The sequence below is a fragment of the Rana temporaria genome, chromosome 1, assembly GCF_905171775.1.
Source record: "Rana temporaria chromosome 1, aRanTem1.1, whole genome shotgun sequence".
Taxonomy (NCBI): Eukaryota; Metazoa; Chordata; class Amphibia; order Anura; family Ranidae; genus Rana; species Rana temporaria.
In genome coordinates, this window is record NC_053489.1 from 666,340,159 (window position 1) to 666,359,331 (window position 19,173).

General features: G+C 45.1%; 1 protein-coding gene across 1 annotated transcript in view; it reads left to right on the forward strand.

Annotated features, from left to right (window-relative positions):
• Positions 1-19,173, forward strand: part of LOC120924584 — a 56,171-nt gene that overhangs the window by 30,147 nt on the left and 6,851 nt on the right. Inside the window, exons 5-9 of the mRNA XM_040335570.1 lie at positions 2,858-2,935; positions 5,016-5,117; positions 9,362-9,457; positions 15,605-15,718; positions 16,185-16,295. Coding sequence (XP_040191504.1) covers positions 2,858-2,935; positions 5,016-5,117; positions 9,362-9,457; positions 15,605-15,718; positions 16,185-16,295 — 501 coding nt within the window. The remainder of the gene's footprint in view (positions 1-2,857; positions 2,936-5,015; positions 5,118-9,361; positions 9,458-15,604; positions 15,719-16,184; positions 16,296-19,173) is intronic.

Sequence of the window (19,173 nt, forward strand, 5' to 3'; positions counted from 1 at the left end):
CAGCTTGTGACGAAACGCGTCTGGGAGGCTGCGTCAGTGACGTCACCACGCTCGGGAGGAAGGGCTCCTGTTTTTGCTGGCTGGCTTGTTCAAATTTTAAACACATGACTGTTTTAATCAACATTGCTGTAAGTAGACTACTTTTTCAATAAATTTCGGTTACTGTACTGTATTACGCTATATGCGTCTTCTTTTTTTATACACTCCCTCCTATGGAGCGACTGTGATCTATTGATTGTGACACTGCGGACTCCTGATCTGGGATCTCTGGAGAAAGTAAAGGCCGAGGCTGGGCTATAGCCATCCGCTTTGATTTCTTACCTTCTGGTAAGAGGCTTTGATTTTCAGGTGGAGGAATTCACATACTGCATGCATGTCACTGGGTGTTGGAGGAATTTTCATCCATCAATACATCATTGTGCCACACTACATGGAACCAGTGTCCTTTTACTATTGAGTGCAACCTTTGCCTCTGCTTAAAAGCCCACAGACTTTATTCATTGATATTAATTTCACTGTAGTAGTGGACTTTATCAACCCAATCTTGGCGCGGCTTTTTGTTTTTTATGTTTATTTGTGTACTTCACACGATAGCTGCTGCCTTGGTGATCATTGTGTTGTAGCGCAGTTTTTTTTTTTTTTTTTTTCAGGATAACACAACCACTTCCCGGACATCAATATACTATTGACCGGGCGGGAAGTGGTTAAAGGGGTTGCGCGGTCATGCGACGTGTCTCCCAAACAAAATTGACGTCCTTTTTTTCCCACAAATAGCGCTTTCTTTTGATGGTATTTGATCACCCTTTTTCTTTTTTTGCACTATAAACAAACAAACAAAAAAAACAATAAAAAAAAAACAATCCACGATGTACAATGCCTGCAAATAAAAAAATTCAGTTGACCAACAGGCCTAGCTAATCCCATTGCTGACTATTAGCTGGATTCAGGTAGATGCACGCATTGTTACGGCAGCGTGGCGTATCGTATTTATGCTACGCCGCCGTAAATCAGAGAGGCAAGTACTGTTTTCACAAAGCACTTGCCTCCTAAGTTACGGCGGCGTAGCATAAATGGGGCCGGCGTAAGCGCGCCTAATTTAAATGAGGATGAGGGGGGCGTGTTTTATGTAAATGGGTGGGGACCCGACGTGATTGACGTTTTTTACAAACGGCGCATGCGCCGTCCATGTACATATCCCAGTGTGCATTGCTCCAAAGTACGCCGCAAGGACGTATTGGTTTCGACGTGAACGTAAATTACGTCCAGCCCCATTCACGTACGACTTACGCAAACAACGTAAAAATTTTAAACTTCGACGCGGGAACGACGGCCATACTTAACATTGACTAGGCCAGCTATTTGTTCGACTAACTTTACGCCGGAAAAAGCCATACGTAAACTACCTACGGGCGCACGTACGTTTCTGAATCGGCGGATCTAGGCATTTGCATATTCTACGCCGAACTCAACGGAAGCGTCACCTAGCGGCCAGCGTAAATATTGCACCCTAAGATACGACGGCGTAGGAGACTTACGCCGCTCGTATCTTAGCCTAATTTTAGCGTATCTGGTTTCCAGAATACGCTTACATTTAGGTCGGCGTAGATTCAGAGTTATGTCGGGGTATCTACTGATACGCCGGCGTAAAGCTTTCTGAATCTAGCTATATGACCACTAAAAGTAAAGCAAAGGGCGGGTTCCCCGGGGTAATAGCAGTTCAGGTTCTCTTGAAGAAAGGCCTACAACAATTACACTGCGGAGACAACTCTTCCATAAGAACTTTCCAGTGACAACTTCAGGAAAATAAATCTAAACATCGGTGGTATTATCAATAACAAACAAAGTGCTATCAGAAGTTAACCACTTGCCGACCTCCTCATGTACATATACGTCAGCAGAATGGCACGGACAGGCACATGCACGTACCTGTACGTCCTCTGCTAGACATGGGTGGGGGGTCCGATCGGGACCCCCCCCCGGTACATGCGGAGGTCGGGTCCGCTCGGGGAGCGTTCCGGGACGACGGCGCGGCTATTTGTTACAAATAGCCGCTCCGTCGCGATCGCTCCCCGGAGCTGAAGAACGGGGAGAGCCGTGTGTAAACATGGCTTCCCCGTGCTTCACTGTGTCGGCGCATCGATCGCGTCATTCCCTTTATAGGGAAGACCCGATCGATGATGTCATTCCTACAGCCACACCCCCCTACACTAGTAAACACACACAAAGTGAACACTAAATGTTACAGCGCCCCCTGTGTTTAACTCCCAAACTGCAACTGTCATTTTCACAATAAAGAATGCAATTTAAATGCATTTTTTGCTGTGAAAATGACAATGGTCCCAAAAATGTGTCAAAATTGTCCGAAGTGTCCGCCATAATGTCGCAGTCACGAAAAAAATCGCTGATCGCCGCCATTAGTAGTAAAAAAAAATAAAAAAAATAAAAATGAAAAAAAACCAACCGATAAACGATTATTGCAATTTTTTTTACCAAAAATGGGTAGAAGAATACGTATCGGCCTAAACTGAGGAAAAAAAAAATTATATATGTTTTTGGGGGATATTTATTACAGCAAAAAGTAAAAAATATTGCATTTTTTTCAAAATTGTCGCTTTATTTTTGTTTATAGCGCAAAAAATAAAAACCGCAGAGGTGATCAAATACCACCAAAAGAAAGCTCTATTTGTGGGGAAAAAAGGACGCCAATTTTGTTTGGGAGCCACGTCGCACAACCGCGCAATTGTCTGTTAAAGCGACGCAGTCCCGAACTGTAAAAACCCCTTGGGTCTTTAGGCAGCAATATGGTCCGGGGCTTAAGTGGTTAAAGATGTTCATATCTGATCTGATCTTTTTACAGGGTGCCTGGGCCAACTTCTCACCGCCATTCCAATCACAATAATTCTTACTGGAGATGTGATATTCTGCGTCTGGAGAGGTGAGTTAGAACCTCCAAATATGTTGTGTACAAGTGTGGGTGTGTCAACATACTGGCAGGATAGACATCTTCCACTGGCACACTGGAGTATCTCAGGAGAGGAGAGTTATAGAGGAAGGAGCGGAGTCCTCCAGCAGTGCAGAGTATCTCAGGAGAGGAGAGTCATAGAGGAAGGAGCAGAGTCCTCCAGCAGAGCAGAGTATTTCAGGAGAGGGGAGTTATAGAGGAAGGAGCAGAGTCCTCCAGCAGTGCAGAGTATTTCAGGAGAGGAGAGTTATAGAGGAAGGAGCAGAGTCCTCCAGCAGAGTATTTCAGGAGAGGAGAGTTATAGAGGAAGGAGCAGAGTCCTCCAGCAGTGCAGAGTATCTCAGGAGAGGAGAGTCATAGAGGAGGGAGCAGAGTCCTCCAGCAGAGCAGAGTATCTCAGGAGAGGAGAGTCATAGAGGAGGGAGCAGAGTCCTCCAGCAGTGCAGAGTATCTCAGGAGAGGAGAGGTATAGAGGAAGGAGCAGAGTCCTCCAGCAGAGCAGAGTATTTCAGGAGAGTTATAGAGGAAGGAGCAGAGTCCTCCAGCAGAGTATTACAGGAGAGGAGAGTTATAGTGGAAGGAGCAGAGTCCTCCAGCAGTGCAGAGTATTTCAGGAGAGTTATAGAGGAAGGAGCAGAGTCCTCCAGCAGAGCAGAGTATCTCAGGAGAGGAGAGTTATAGAGGAAGGAGCAGAGTCCTCCAGCAGAGCAGAGTATTTCAGGAGAGTTATAGAGGAAGGAGCAGAGTCCTCCAGCAGAGTATTACAGGAGAGGAGAGTTATAGTGGAAGGAGCAGAGTCCTCCAGCAGTGCAGAGTATCTCAGGAGAGGAGAGTTATAGAGGAAGGAGCAGAGTCCTCCAGCAGAGCAGAGTATCTCAGGAGAGGAGAGTTATAGAGGAAGGAGCAGAGTCCTCCAGCAGAGTATTACAGGAGAGGAGAGTTATAGTGGAAGGAGCAGAGTCCTCCAGCAGTGCAGAGTATTTCAGGAGAGTTATAGTGGAAGGAGCAGAGTCCTCCAGCAGAGCAGAGTATTTCAGGAGAGTTATAGAGGAAGGAGCAGAGTCCTCCAGCAGAGTATTACAGGAGAGGAGAGTTATAGTGGAAGGAGCAGAGTCCTCCAGCAGTGCAGAGTATCTCAGGAGAGGAGAGTTATAGAGGAAGGAGCAGAGTCCTCCAGCAGAGCAGAGTATCTCAGGAGAGGAGAGTCATAGAGGAGGGAGCAGAGTCCTCCAGCAGTGCAGAGTATCTCAGGAGAGGAGAGTTATAGAGGAAGGAGCAGAGTCCTCCAGCAGAGCAGAGTATTTCAGGAGAGTTATAGAGGAAGGAGCAGAGTCCTCCAGCAGAGCAGAGTATTTCAGGAGAGTTATAGAGGAAGGAGCAGAGTCCTCCAGCAGTGCAGAGTATTTCAGTAGAAGAGAGTTATAGAGGAAGGAGAAGAGTCCTCCAGCAGAGCAGAGTATTTCAGGAGAGGAGAGTTATAGTGGAAAGAGCAGAGTCCTCCAGCAGTGCAGAGTATCTCAGTAGAGGAGAGATATAGAGGAAGGAGCAGAGTCCTCCAGCAGAGTATTTCAGGAGAGTTATAGAGGAAGGAGCAGAGTCCTCAATCAGAGTATTTCAGGAGAGGAGAGTTATAGAGCAAGGAGCAGAGTCCTCCAGCAGTGCAGAGTATCTCAGGAGAGGAGAGTCGTAGAGGAAGGAGCAAAGTCCTCCAGCAGAGCAGAGTATTTCAGGAGAGGAGATTTATAGAGGAAGGAGAAGAGTCCTCCAGCAGAGTCCTCCAGGAGAGGAGAGTTATAGAGGAAGGAGCAGAGTCCTCCAGCAGTGCAGAGTATTTCCAGAGAGGAGAGTTATAGAGGAAGGAGCAGTGTCCTCCAGCAGTGCAGAGTATTTCCGGAGAGGAGAGTTATAGAGAAAGGAGCAGAGTCCTCCAGCAGTGCAGAGTATTTCAGGAGATGTACTGCATGTGTTTTTTTCTTTTTCTCTTTTGCCCTGACATATATGATACAGACCACAGAGCTTAATCCAAAGACATTTGCACATTTTATATCCACAGCATGTAAGCACAGAGGATTGGGCTCCCACAGTGTTGCTATCAATGCCCCCGTACCTACTGCTCACCGTGAAGAAGGAAGTTCAGAGGAATCAGGAGGAAGAGGTATGTTCACAGACTGCTACCTAAACACCAATGAAGTTGGCAAATAGAAAAACCGGCAATAAAAGGGCAATAATCACTTAGATACTAACAGCAAATGTAGCAACTCAAAGTGAACTCCGCTCTGAGCTACTATGATATCCGGGTAACATCGACACACCCAAATGCAGGTGCGCTGAGGCTCAGGATGTCCTGATCTACATCCAAAATGAAATCCAAAGGAAGATCCGGCACTAATGGATGATTCATCTGTGTTCTTTATTGTATCATGCCCAAGGGCCGGATTTTCTCTCCCTGCTGCCCCAAGGCCAGGTTTCACAATGCACCCCCTCCACGCCAACCTTACCAACCGGATGGCAGGGGCGGCACAGTTAGTTCAAATATTTATTACTTATTTTATTTTTTTGTAGTTTTTCGTTTACCTTTTTTTTGTTTTTGTATAATTTTCTTATTATTTTTAATATTATTTTTCTTATTCTTAACTTCTTAATTACTTTTTTATTTTATTAATTTAATTTTTATTTCTTATTATTTGAATTTTTTTTATCCCACCTAACTTTATTGCTATCACACAGGAGAAAACAATCCCCATGTGTGATAGCAATTGAAGGTGACAGGTTCTCTTTATTGACCCTGTCACCTCCAAAACAGGAGTCCTAGCACTGTGCTAGAACTCCTGTCACAGCTGAGATGGGAAGAGCACAGCTCACCCCTCTCACTGTGTACATCGGCGGTAGAGACAGGAGACAGACTCGGCGGCCGGGGGGAGGACGGAGTCCCGAAGACAGAGCAGGCAGAGAGAGTTATGTGGGGGAGGACAGACGCCAGCACACATTTTACAAGTGATTTCGGCGACATCGCCGCAATCACTTGTTAACGAGCAATCGGATTCCCCCATACTACATTTAGTCCTGCTAACAAGCAGCTTACCGCCCATTACTGTATGTTCTGGGCGTTGGGGGACTCCAGGCCCTGCCGCCCTAAGGCCTGGCCTCGGTGGCCTTGTGGGAAATCCGGGCCTGATCATGCCAAGTTTAAAAAGACAGTCTGACGCGTTTCGGCACACGCCTTGTTCACAGCTCTAAGAATAACAAACAAAACATATATATGCACAAAAAGGTGCCAAGGAACCTCCTCCAATCACTTAATCCAGTAGGCGATGTCATCAGTCAGAACAAATAAAAAGCAATGCTATACGATCGGAAAAAAAAAACTTATGAATATACATAAAGGAGAAAAATTGGATCTGTAAAGGAAAAAAGAAAGAGAAGTGTATAATGACTTTAGTACATAAAAAAAAAAACATACACATCTCAAACACAAAAAATCACTTAAAAAATATGATTAAACTGCTGTTGTTTACCTAAGGAAAAGGTCTACATCAGATCTCAGATTCAGACCATTGGGTATCCTGGTATTTAATTTAAAAATCCACCAAACCTCTCGTCCGAGGGGCCTGCGATGAAGGTCTCCTCCCGACAGCGGATTTCTAACTTTCTCCAAACCATAAAAAATAAAGGTTGACATAAAGTGTTGGTGTTTAAAATGTTTAGATACATTAGACAGACCTTTCTCAGAGAAATAGGATGCACCATGATAATGTTCTCTAATTCTAGTTCTTAACCACTTCATTGCCGGACTATTTCTCTGGCCAAAGACCAGGCCACTTTTTGCGATTCGGCACTGCAACGCTTTAACTGACAATTGCGCGGTCGTGCGACGTGTCACCCAAACAAAATTGAAGCCTTTTTTTCCCACAAATAGAGCTTTCTTTTGGTGGTATTTGATCACCTCTGCGGTTTTTATTTTTTGCGCTATAAACAAAAATACGGCAACAATTTAAAAAGAAATGATTTTTTTTTACTTGTTGTGATAATAAATATCCCCCAAGAATATATATATATATATATATATATATAAAAAATGTCCTCAGTTTAGGCCAATACGTATTCTTCTACATATTTTTGGTAAAAAAAATGCAATAAGCGTTTATTAATCAGTTTGCGCAAAAGTTATAGCGTCTACAAAATAGGGATAGTTTTATAGCATTTTTATTAATATTTATTTTTACTAGTGATGGTAAAAAATTTCTATTGGAAAATCCGTTCTTCTGTATGGAATTCCGACGGGAAAAAAATATGCATGCTCGGAAACAATGCGACGCATGCTCGGAAGCATTGAACTTTTTTTTCAACGCTTTGTCGTAGGGTTGTACGTCACCGCGTTCTTAACGCTCGAAAGTTCAGAGAACTTTTGTGTGACCGTGTGTATGCAAGCCAAGATTGAGTGGAATTCCGTCGGAAAAAACATCCAACTTTTTTCCAACAGAAATTTAGCTCGTGTGTACAAGGCATTAGCCGTACATTGAGGCTTAGGGCCAGATTCTCAGAGGAGATACGCCGTCGTATCTCTGAGTCTGGGCGGTCGTATCTATGCGCCTGATTCATAGAATCAGTTACGCATAGATTTCTATTAGATTCGACCGGCGTAAGTCTCTTACACCGTCGGATCGTAACTGCATATTTACGCTGGCCGCTAGGGGTGTGTACGCTGATTTACGCCTAGAATATGTAAATCAGCTAGATACGCGAATTCACGAACGTACGCCCGGCCGACGCAGTACATTTACGCCGTTTACGTTAGGCTTTTCCCAGCGTAAAGTTACCCCTGCTATATGAGGCGTATATGCAGCCGTAACAATCTTAAGTATGGCCGTCGTTCCCGCGACAAAATTGGAAAAATTTACGTCGTTTGTGTAAGTCGTCCGTGAATGGGACTGGACGTCATTTACGTTCACGTCGAAACCAATGACGTCCTTGCGGCGTACTTTGGAGCAATGCACACTGGGAAATTCGTGAAAAACCTCAATCACGTCGGGTCAGGGTTGATTTACATAACACACACCCACCTCTTCACAATTTGAATTACGCCGGCCTATTTACGCTACGCCGCCGCAACTTTCTTTTAAGAATACGGCACTTGCCTGTAAAAGTTGTGGAGGCGTTGCGCCCGCACAAAGAAACGCCATTCTACGTGAATCTACCCCTTAGCCTCTCCTCACATGTGTCAGTCAAAGTAGGTGGATTACCATGAGCCGCTCGTGCAACGCCCTGTAGGACGTCACACGCTCGGCGGCGGTGGCGATGTGTAGAGGAAGTACCCACCCAAACATCCGCCTCCGGCCAAACCCAAAAAGTAAAAGGGACCATTAGCCCTACCCTCCCTCTCACCATCTGGTCTATAGCAGAGAGAGCAGGGGGTCTTGCTACTCTCGGTCACGCCCGCACAAAGAAACGCCATTCTACGTGAATCTACCCCTTAGCCTCTCCTCACATGTGTCAGTCAAAGTAGGTGGATTACCATGCGCCGCTCGTGCAACGCCCTGTAGGACGTCACAAGCTCGGCGGCGATGTGTAGCGGAAGTACCCACCCAAACCTCCGCCTCCGGCCAAACCCAAAAAGTAAAAGGGACCATTAGCCCTACCCTCCCTCTCACCATCTGGGCTATAGCAGAGAGAGCAGGGGGTCTTGCTACTCTCGGTCACCCCTGAGCAACATATGTTCAGCCCAGACATCTACAGTTAAACGGTTCTGTAGAAATACGATGGAGAGCATTTTCAGCTGTGAATGTTCATAGGAAGTGTGCAGCAGAATGATCCATCGACACTTCCTATACTTTGTAGGAAAGTAAAGGCACCCAGTACCATTCTCTGCCCATAGTCCACCCACAGCCCACTTTTCCGGATACATCTCTCACTAACTCTCTGCCAGATAGAGACTGCCAGGTTACGTAATGGGTTGCCACTTCCCCTGGCATAAGAAACTCTCACAATGCATCAAAGCTAAATGTTTAGGTGCCTTGCACCAATTGGCATAATTCAGAATTTTGGCAATTCAGGACCACCCTACTGTTGTGCAAGACCCCGCTTACGACCATCGCACCAACAAGCAGGACCCCTTTTGCTAAAACTGCACTGAAGTGCCTTTCTGCACTCATCTACACCGTACGGTGTGCACTTTTGCACTCGCCAACCCCACACCCAGGCACATTGTTGAACCCACCCAGTCCCGATGCTGAATTTCGCAACCACAAACACTGCATTATCGCACACGTTCACGGTCTCTGACCCTGTATCCTAATGCACTTCTGTATTCGCTGACATCACATCAGTTAAATAAACCTTTTTTATTTGCTATTGTGCAAAACTATTCCTTATAGGCCCATCACTTCTTTCTTCTTCCAACAGCTCGGGTACCGGTCTGTGAATGTTGGCCTCGATGTGGAGAAAGCAGTGCATTTCACCAAGCAGCTCTGAGCCCAGCAAGGGATTCGCACACAGAAGGTAGGTCTATGCAAATGGCTTTGTAATATTTTTTGGAAGAGGTAGAGGTGGGGGTACCAATATTGATTCCTTTTATGTCCAAACCAATAAGATAGTTGCATAGTTACAATAGGTGACATAAATACGCCTATTCCAAATATTGTGCACGTTTTTTGCCCTGAGAAGACACTCTTGGCACGGACTATTAGCTGGATTCAGGTACGGCGGCGCAGCGTATCGTATTTACACTACGCCGCCGTAAGTTTGCAAGGCAAGTACTGTATTCACAAAGTACTTGCCTGCTAAGTTACGGCGGCGTAGCGTAAATGGGGCCGGCGTAAGTTGCGACTAATTCAAATGAGGATGTGGGGGGCGTGTTTTATGTACATGAAGTGTGACCTGACGTGATTGATGTTTTTTAAGAACGGCGCATGCGGCGTCCGTGTACATATCCCAGTGTGCATTGCTCCAAAGTACGCCGCAAGGACGTATTGGTTTCGACGTGGACGTAAATTACGTCCAGCCCCATTCACGGACGACTTACGCAAACGACGTAAAATTTTCAAATTTCGACGCGGGAACGATGGCCATACTTAACATTACTAGTTCAGCTATTTGATGGAATAACTATACGCCTGAAAATGCCTTACGTAAATGGCGTATCTTTACTGCGTAGGCCGGGTGTACGTTCGTGAATCGGTGTATCTAGTGATTTACATATTCTACGCCGACCGCAATGGAAGCGCCACCTAGCGGCCAGCCTAAAAATTACACTTTAAGATACGACGGTGTAAGACACTTACGCCGCTCGTATCTTAGCCTAATTTAAAGTGGTTGTAAACCTTTATTTTTGACTTTTACCTACAGGTAAGCCTATAACAAGGCTTACCTGTAGGTATAAAGAATATCTCCTAAATCTGTACGGTTTAGGAGATATTCCCCTCGCAATGCGGGCGGCGCATTCGCAGGGGGGAATCCACGGCGAAAGATCCGGCAGCCGCCGGACCGTGCCGATTTTAAATCTCCCGCGCGTGACGTCATCGCCGCTCCAGCCAATCACAGCGCTGGAGCGGCGATACCCGGAAGACACGCCGGAGCAAGATGACATCTCGCTCGGCGTGAACCAGGTAAGTGTTGTTCACCTCGTTTTGAGGTAAGTATTTCATAATCAGCTATTATGCGGTGCATACTAGCTGATTATGCATTTAAAAAAAATAAAATTATATATGCGGTTTACAACTTTAAATTTGCGTCGGCACAGATTCAGACTTAGGCTGGCGTACTGATACGCCAGCCTAAGGCCCAGATTCACGTAGATGGGCGCAAACTTGTGCGGGCGTAACGTATCTCATTTACGTTACGCCGCCGCAAGTTTTTCAGGCAAGTGCTTTATTCACAAAGCACTTGCCTGTAAAGTTGCGGCGGCGTAGCGTAAATCACCCGTCGGAATTCAAATTCGGCGGGTAGGGGGCGTGTTTCATTTAAATGAAGCGCGTCCCCACGCCGAACGAACTGCGCATGCGCCGTCCCTAAAATATCCAAGCGTGCATTGCTCTAAATGACGTCGCAAGGACGTCATTGGTTTTGACGTGGACGTAAATTACGTCCAGCACCATTCAAGGATGACTTACGCAAACGACGTAATTTTATAAATTTTCAACGCGGAAACGACAGCCATACTTAACATTGACTGCGCCTCATAGACCCAGGGGCAACTTTACGCCGGGAAAAGCCTAACGTAAACGTCGTAACTTTACTGCGTCGGACGTGCGTATGTTCGGGAATTCGCGTATCTAGCTAATTTGCATATTCGACGCGGAAATCGACGGAAGCGCCGCCTAGCGGGCAAAAAAAATTGCAGTTTAGATCCGACGCCGTAAGAGACTTACGCCTGTCAGATCTAATGAATATCTATGCGTAACTGATTCTAAGAATCAGTCGCATAGATACGACGGCGCTACGCAGAGATAAGATGGCGTATCTGGAGATGCGCCGTCGTATCTCTTTTGAGAATCTGGGCCTCATGCTGCGTACACACCATCACTTTATGTGATGAAAAAAAAATACGTTTTTAAAAACGTCAATTTAAATGACCGTGTATGGGGGAAAACGTTGTTTTATGTCTTGTGAAAAATGACCAAAAAAAATTGAAGCATGCTTCAATTTTATGTGTCGTTTTTCAAAACGTTGTTTTTTTGTGTCACAGAAATTGACCGTGTGTAGCAAAAAAACGACGTTTAAAACAATGTTTTTAAACCCGCGCATGCCCAGAAGCTAGTTATGAAGCGAGCTTCAATGGAAAAAAGTGGTGAACGTAACCTCGCTTTGCAAGATCATTGTGAAAAAACGATGGTGTGTAGGCAACTTCGTCTTTGAAAATTGAAGTTTCAAAAACGTTGTTTTTTACTTCACAGAAAATTTAGTTTTTTTCCATCACATAAAGTGATGGTGTGAACGCGGCATTATACAATTTTTTTCACCACTTATGTGGTCTTTGGGACTTCTCATTTGATTTATAGACGTCCTTTAATTATTATGACTGATTTTTAAAGCGGAGTTCCGGCCACAATTTCACTTTTTAAATATAAATACCCCTGTAATACACAAGCTTAATGTGTTCTAGTAAAGTTAGTCTGTAAACTAAGGTCCGTTTTGTTAGGTTGTTACAGCATTTAGACACTTTATAAAATAGAAATTGACTGGGGCCATCTTAAGTGTGGGCATCATGAAGCCAGACTGTATGACTTCCTGGATTTCAGCCTTACAGATCTCGCACGTGCTCAGTGCTGCACAAGCTGTGTCAGATAAGGTTTCAGCACCTGTGCTGTCCAAGTCACATGATTCTTTGAGACTGGGGAGTGCACAGACTCCTGGAAAGTTACACCCACTACATTCCCAGGAGTCTGTGCGGTGTAGGTTAGGAAGCATTAAGCACCTAGGTGCAGGAAGTGGGAAGATTAACTATTCTGCCTAGCAACAACACTTTGAAGGCATCTAAAAAAAAAAAAAAATTTCGTAAAGGACTAATGACATTTTTTTAAAACTACTGATGTAATGTTATATTTATGGGTGGAACTCCACTTTAAATACATGTCACTTTGCTTATTATTGTGGTTTACCTGATGTCACATTTATTACTGTGGTTTACCTGATGTCACATTTATTACTGTGGTTTACCTGATGTCACATTTATTACTGTGGTTTACCTGATGTCACAATAATTACTGTGGTTTACCTGATGTCACATTTTATTTATTTGTGGACTGTTTTCACAGTTGTACTGGTTAACGCCTTTGGTGTGATATTGATCCCGTTCAAACAGGATATATATATAAATTTAATTTAACTTAATTTATCTTATTAATTTATATTTATGTTTTAATTTATTATTTTTGGTCCAGTCATAGATTTATGTGCTATTAGCGCAACCTTCCTCTCTTTGGTGTGAGGATTGATTTACAATCTCGAGTGATTCATTGAGAATTGTCTCTTTAGTCCTCTTATTTGGCAATTGTTCCAGGTGTGCCAGGCTTGGCCTGATTGGGACATTGACATCCATATTTATTTATTCATTTATTATTTTTTTACACTCTTTTTCTTCCTTTAGGAACCTAATGGTGTAGTCACATAATTACACACTTCACTAGGTGGTATTTCTAGCGCAACCTTTGTTTCTGATTTTTATTCTCCCTGGAAGCAGGAGAGGCGCCCAAGAACTGAAGGACAGGTGGTCACACCCACTGCTACACTAACCACTCCCTGCCCCCAGATCAAAACAAGCAGGCCTAGCACGAAGCATAGGCCTGCCTAAATTTACCTGCCTGCCAACTATCACAAAAAAAAACACCTCTATTGCCCCGTACACACCATCACTTTATGTGATGAAAAAAAACGACATTTTCTGTGAAGTAAAAAATGACGTTTTTGAAACTTCAATTTTCAAAGACGAAGTTGCCTACACACCATCGTTTTTCTCACAATGCTCTAGCAAAGCGAGGTTACGTTCTCACCACTTTTTTCCATTGAAGCTCGCTTCATAAGTAGCTTCTGGGCATGCGCGGGTGAAAAAACTTCGTTTTAAACTACGTTTTTGCTACACACGGTCAATTTCTGTGAAGTAAAAGTTGACGTTTTGAAAAACGACACATAAAATTGAAGCATGCTTCAATTTTTTTTGGTCGTTTTTTAGAAGACATAAAACGACGTTTTCCCCCACACACGGTCAATTAAAGTGACGTTTTTAAAAACGTCATTTTTTTTCATCACATAAAGTGATGGTGTGTACGGGGCATAACACCTACCTATGGTAGAGGGCGCTACATAATTATAAACTGATGTCTTTGTTTTATAATTTATTGGTCAATTAAGTAACTATGAGGGGGCTTCAAAGTTTCTGCACTTTTTTATATTTAATAGAGCTAAAAAAAAAAGCGTGGAAACGTTTTGAAGAGTCCTCTTATTTTTGGATGTCTTGAAGAATACGTTGATCCCAACTGTCTGCGACTGGCTGTTTTCCATGCCAAGCAGCTCACTTGCTCCTTGTTGTACACAGAAGGTCATTCGTAGGAGTACAAAGCATTTTCTGATTGGACAAGGTGGAAAGGCTGATGTCATGATCCCGACCTCATTTATTCAGAGAACACTTTAAAGGGGTTGTAAAGGTAAACATTTTTTTCACCTTAATGCATTCTATGCATTAAGGTGAAAAAACACCCCCCCCCCCCTTAACTTACCTGACCCCTCGAAAGTCCTGTGCCGTGAACGCACAGGCTTCTCATCCTTCTTCCCGGCTCTGTCATTGATTGATTAAAAGCAGCGCAGCCATTGGCTCGCGCTGCTGCCAATCACATCCAATGATGCGGCACGCTGGGGGGCGGGCCGTGTGATACAGTCGGCGGCTATGGCTGCCGGCTGTATCACGGGAGCGTGCCCGCAAAGACTCAACACCATGCAAGCTCGCTCGCATGAAGGCGTTGAGTCCTTGCGATCCTTTAAGCTCATTGAGAACATTTAAAGTAATCCTTGAATGGTGCCCACACAGAACAAGCACCTCCAGAGTTCAGGAGATAACTGTAGTAGCTATATAGTGATTTCCAGTTTTCACGGGGACTGGCCAGGTACATGCATACCTACATTGTAATCAGGGGTCAAGTCCTGGGGAAAAAAGTGTGGGAACTCCCACCCAAGATCCACTCCCCCGCCAAGAAAAGAAAATGATACGCTTATATGCATAATTACTAAACCGCATGTTTTTTCGATCCACTGTACCTTAGTAATCCTTTATGTTACTGGCCGCTTCCTGTATATGGATTCATCTGGTAGTGTGCGGGTATTCCGTCACTTTCTCGAAAGTTCTTTCTAAATCCCGCGATAACTCGCGGCAGACATCCGCAATGTCTCCTGGGAACAATGACAAAAGCTCCCAGGAGACATTGCGGCATCGAGGAAGTGACGGAATACCCGCACACTACCCAATGAATCCATATACAGGAAGCGGCCAGTAACATAAAGGATTACTAAGGTTCGCCTGCCCCTGACAGTGATTCGAGCTGGGCATCGCTGCTTAGTGAAGGATTGGCTCGAGCGGCTCGGCTGCTCTAGTCCTGCAAAGGGAACTAAGTTCCTGCTGTGAAAAAAGTGCAGGAACTCCGTTCCCACGCGTTCCCGCAGGACTTGAGCCCTGATTGTAATTCAACTTCCCTGGAGTTTCCAGGAATCCAGGAAGTTGTGGGAAAAGGGACAGTGCTGATGGTGTATACCGGTTAGCTTTATGAGAGCAGAAGCAGGGAGGAGGACACAGGAGCAGAGAGGAGAAGAGATAGCAGGCTGCTGATGACGGAGGCACCTAATCTGACCACTGTGTTGGGGCTCAGCAGCCTTGATACACTGTGGTCAGTTTACAGAGAAACTGAGGATCAGCCAGGTTTTTTAGGTGTTAAAGGGGGCCAAATGACACAGGACAAGCCCTGTGTAATATAACATGCTTTGAAGGAGCAGGGTCCCTTTTTTTTGGGGGGGGGGGGGGGGGGGTAACAAACGCTTTAATATTAGTGCAACCCTAATTGTGGTGTTATTGTTTGACAGATGTTATGAGGATTAAGGGGCAGGATTTGTGCTCCCTAGAGTATTATAGTACGTTCCACTTAAATTTTGGTTTTGGTTTTCCAGCTCCGGAATTTTGGTCAGAGTGTAAGAAGAACGTTAAAAGGTTTTGGCTCTGGGTATTGCTGTGCATGCAGCTGTTATTCACCCTGCTTGTATGGATCTCATACTCCACTATGGGTAAGTACATACAACTCTGAACAGAGACGTATCTGAGTAGAGAAATTATATTCAAATAATATCTGCATATTGACTAAAGTCCAAAGTACAAATACGCATGCTCAGAACCAATGCTAAAGATCAGACAACAATAGCAGAAGTTGCCCAAAGGGTGGCAGTAAAGAGCTGAAAAAACACGTGATTTGGTAAAAGTTGGTTGAAAATGTTCTGTCGTCTGTATGCAGAACAAGTTCACGGCCAACGCTCCTTTGGACAAAAATCCACGGAAAAGTCTGATGGAAGTCCGATCGTGTGTATGAGGCTTAAGAATGATGATACATATAGTTGCAGGTATAGACTTGCCCTCCCTGCAGATTCTCCCATTTTAAAATATACAACAGACGATAGGAACGTTTTTTCTAAGGGAACCTGCAAGGACCACTGCAGTGTATAGAAAACGCAATGTTAATTGTCTATTGTTTTTCAGATTCCGGCACTTCAGGAGAAATCTTCCACAGCTTGAATCTTTTCATCCTTCCAATTTTTGCCGGCAGTTTCTTTGTTATCATCTGCCTACCGTTACTATTGTTTTGGTTATGTAAGTATATCCTAAAAACTTCAGATTTATAGCAAAGTGGAGAGTATAAGAAATTGAGTAAGATCAGGCAGAAGAACTTCTTCGAAGCAACTGGAATTCTGTAGATGAAGCACAAAAAAGGAAAGGATGACAGTCCTGGGAATCCCAGCAAAGAGTTCACTGGACAAAGTTCAGAGATAGGCTTTTGTTCTATCTCTAGTCTGTTCTGTTGTATAATTTCTTTCCGCTGACACTATAGGATCTGCATGTATTCTGTCCTTTGCTCTCACCTTATCTGCTTTTGTATGTTAACTACAATGTGCTGAGGAAATATTTATGTTTCTTTGTTACATGACATCTCTACACAGGTTATCCCCTCTTCAGTTTATCATGAATGCCGCTGCCAGACTCCTCCACCTTACCAACCACTCAGTGTCTGTTACCCCTCCCTGCTAATCCCTCCATTAGCCTCCAGTCAGTGTCCATCAGCCCCCTCTGCCAATCCCTCCATTAGCCTCCACTCAGTGTCCACCAGCCCCCTCTGCCAGTCCCTCTATTGGCCTCCACTCAGTGTCCACCAGCCCTCTCTGCCCATCCCTTCATTGGCCTCTACTCTGTGTCCACCACCCTTCCCTACCAATCCCTTTATTGGCCTCAACTCAGCGTTCACCATCCCTCTCTGCCAATCCCTCCATTGGCCTCCACTCAGAGTCCACCCCCCCCCTCTGCCAATCCCTCTATTAGCCTCCACTCAGTGTCTACCACCCCTCTCTGCCAATCCCTCCACTGGCCTCCACTCAGTGTCCACCACCCCTCCTTGCCAATCCCTTCATTGGCCTCCACTCCGTGTCCACCACCCTTCCCTACCAATCCCTTTATTGGCCTACACTCAGCATTCACCACCCCCCTCTGCCCATCTCTTCATTGGCCTCCACTCAGTGTCCATTACCACTCCCTGCCAATCCCTCCATTGGTCTCCACTCAGTGTCCATCAGCCCTCTCTGCCCATCCCTTTATTGGCCTCCACTCAGTGTCCACCACCCTTCCCTACCAATCCCTTTATTGGCCTACACTCAGTGTCCACCACCCCTCTCTGCACATCCCTTCATTGGCCTCCGCTCATCGTCCACCACCCCTCTCTGCCCATCCCTTCATTGGCCTCCACTCAGTGTCCACCACCCCTTTCTGCCAATTCCTCCATTGGCCTCTACTTAGTGTCCACCACCCTTCTCTGCCCATTCTTTCATTGACCTCCACTCAGTGTCCATCACCCCCAACTGCCATTCCCTCCATTGGCCTCCACTCAGTGTATGCCACCCCTCTCTTATTAATTCCTCCATTGACCTCTGCTCAGTGTCCACCATCACTCTCTGCCAATCCCTCCCAACTAATTAAATTCAAACTACTAATAACAACAACATGTAAAACCATTCACAACTTTAAGCTACATCACCAACCTCATCTCAAAATATCAACCAAATTGTCCTCTTCACTCCTCCAAAGATCTCCTGCTCTCTATCTTCCTTGTCACCTCCTCCCATACTCACCTCCAAGACTCTTCCAGAGCCTCTCCCATCCTCTGGAACCCTTTACCCCAATCTGTAAAACCATCCTTTACCCTTGTATTGTAACTGCACTTTTATATTGTAAAGCACTATGCAAACTGTTGGCCCTATATATATAGGTAATCTTAAACTAAAACCTATGCTGACTAACCTGTGTAAGCAAGATGTATATGCTTTCCTATTTTCAGGCCACTCCAGTCATGTGATCCAGCTTCCCTGTGTCAGACGGTGATGGCTTCAAGGGAGAGAGGGAGCATGGGTGATGTCACCGCACCCAGTCATTGCCAGCCACTGTCAAGCGCTCTTTCCTCTCCCCTGCAGCTGATATTGGCTGACACAGGTCAGATCATTTTGAGAGCCTACCGTGCTTCCTAGTGCAAGGTCCATTTTAGGATGGTTTGTAAGAGTGCAATGGGTTTTAAATGGCACCTGAGGATTTGGGAAATTCCATTCTCCAATTACAGATTAATCTTAACATTTTGGTTAAGGAGATATTAAAAATCTTGTGGCAAAATACATTTTCAAAAAAATTCACTAAAAGCAGAGAGAGCGACAAACGTTGTAGATTCCAAAGGATATTTGTTACTTCTTTTTGTTACACTTCTTATCACGATGACACAAGACAGAAGCAGTCAACTTATCAGAGCTTTAAAAACGACCAAAAGTCATAACAGCCAACATAGCTGCTATGCGCATCACATGAAAAGACGTTACATGCACTTTTGTGCAGTTTTCTTGTCAAATTTGTTCATTGGTTATTGAGGCGAGCAGAGCAGACACAAGCAATCAGGGCCGCTGACAGAAATCATGGGGGCCCCCGTACAGCCTACCTGATGGGGCCCCCTTAAAGCGGTAGTTCACCCACAATCCCATGATTTTACCATCGAGACAGGCATTGTAGCGCGAGCTACAGTATGCCTGTCCCGATTTTTTTAACCCCGTACTCACCTTGTAGTCGTCCATCGTAGATTTCGGCTCCCGCGGGGAATGGGCGTGCCTATGGAGAGGGAGGATGATTGACGGCCGGCCCTGGCACGTCACTCTCCCCGAAGACAGCCGGAGTAGGTCTCGGCTCTTCACGGCGCCTGCGCACAGGCTATGCGCACGCGTCGTGAAGACCAAGCCTATTTCGGCTATTTCCGGAGAAGCGTGACGCGCCAGAGCCGGCCGTCAATCATCCTCCGTCTCCAGAGGCACGCCCATTCCCCGGTATCTTCGATGGATGACTACAAGGTGAGTATGGGGGGAAAAAATTCGGGACAGGCATACTGTAGCTCGCGCTACAATGCCTGATTTTAAGGTAAAAAAAAAAAAAAAAAATTTTTCCCGTCGAT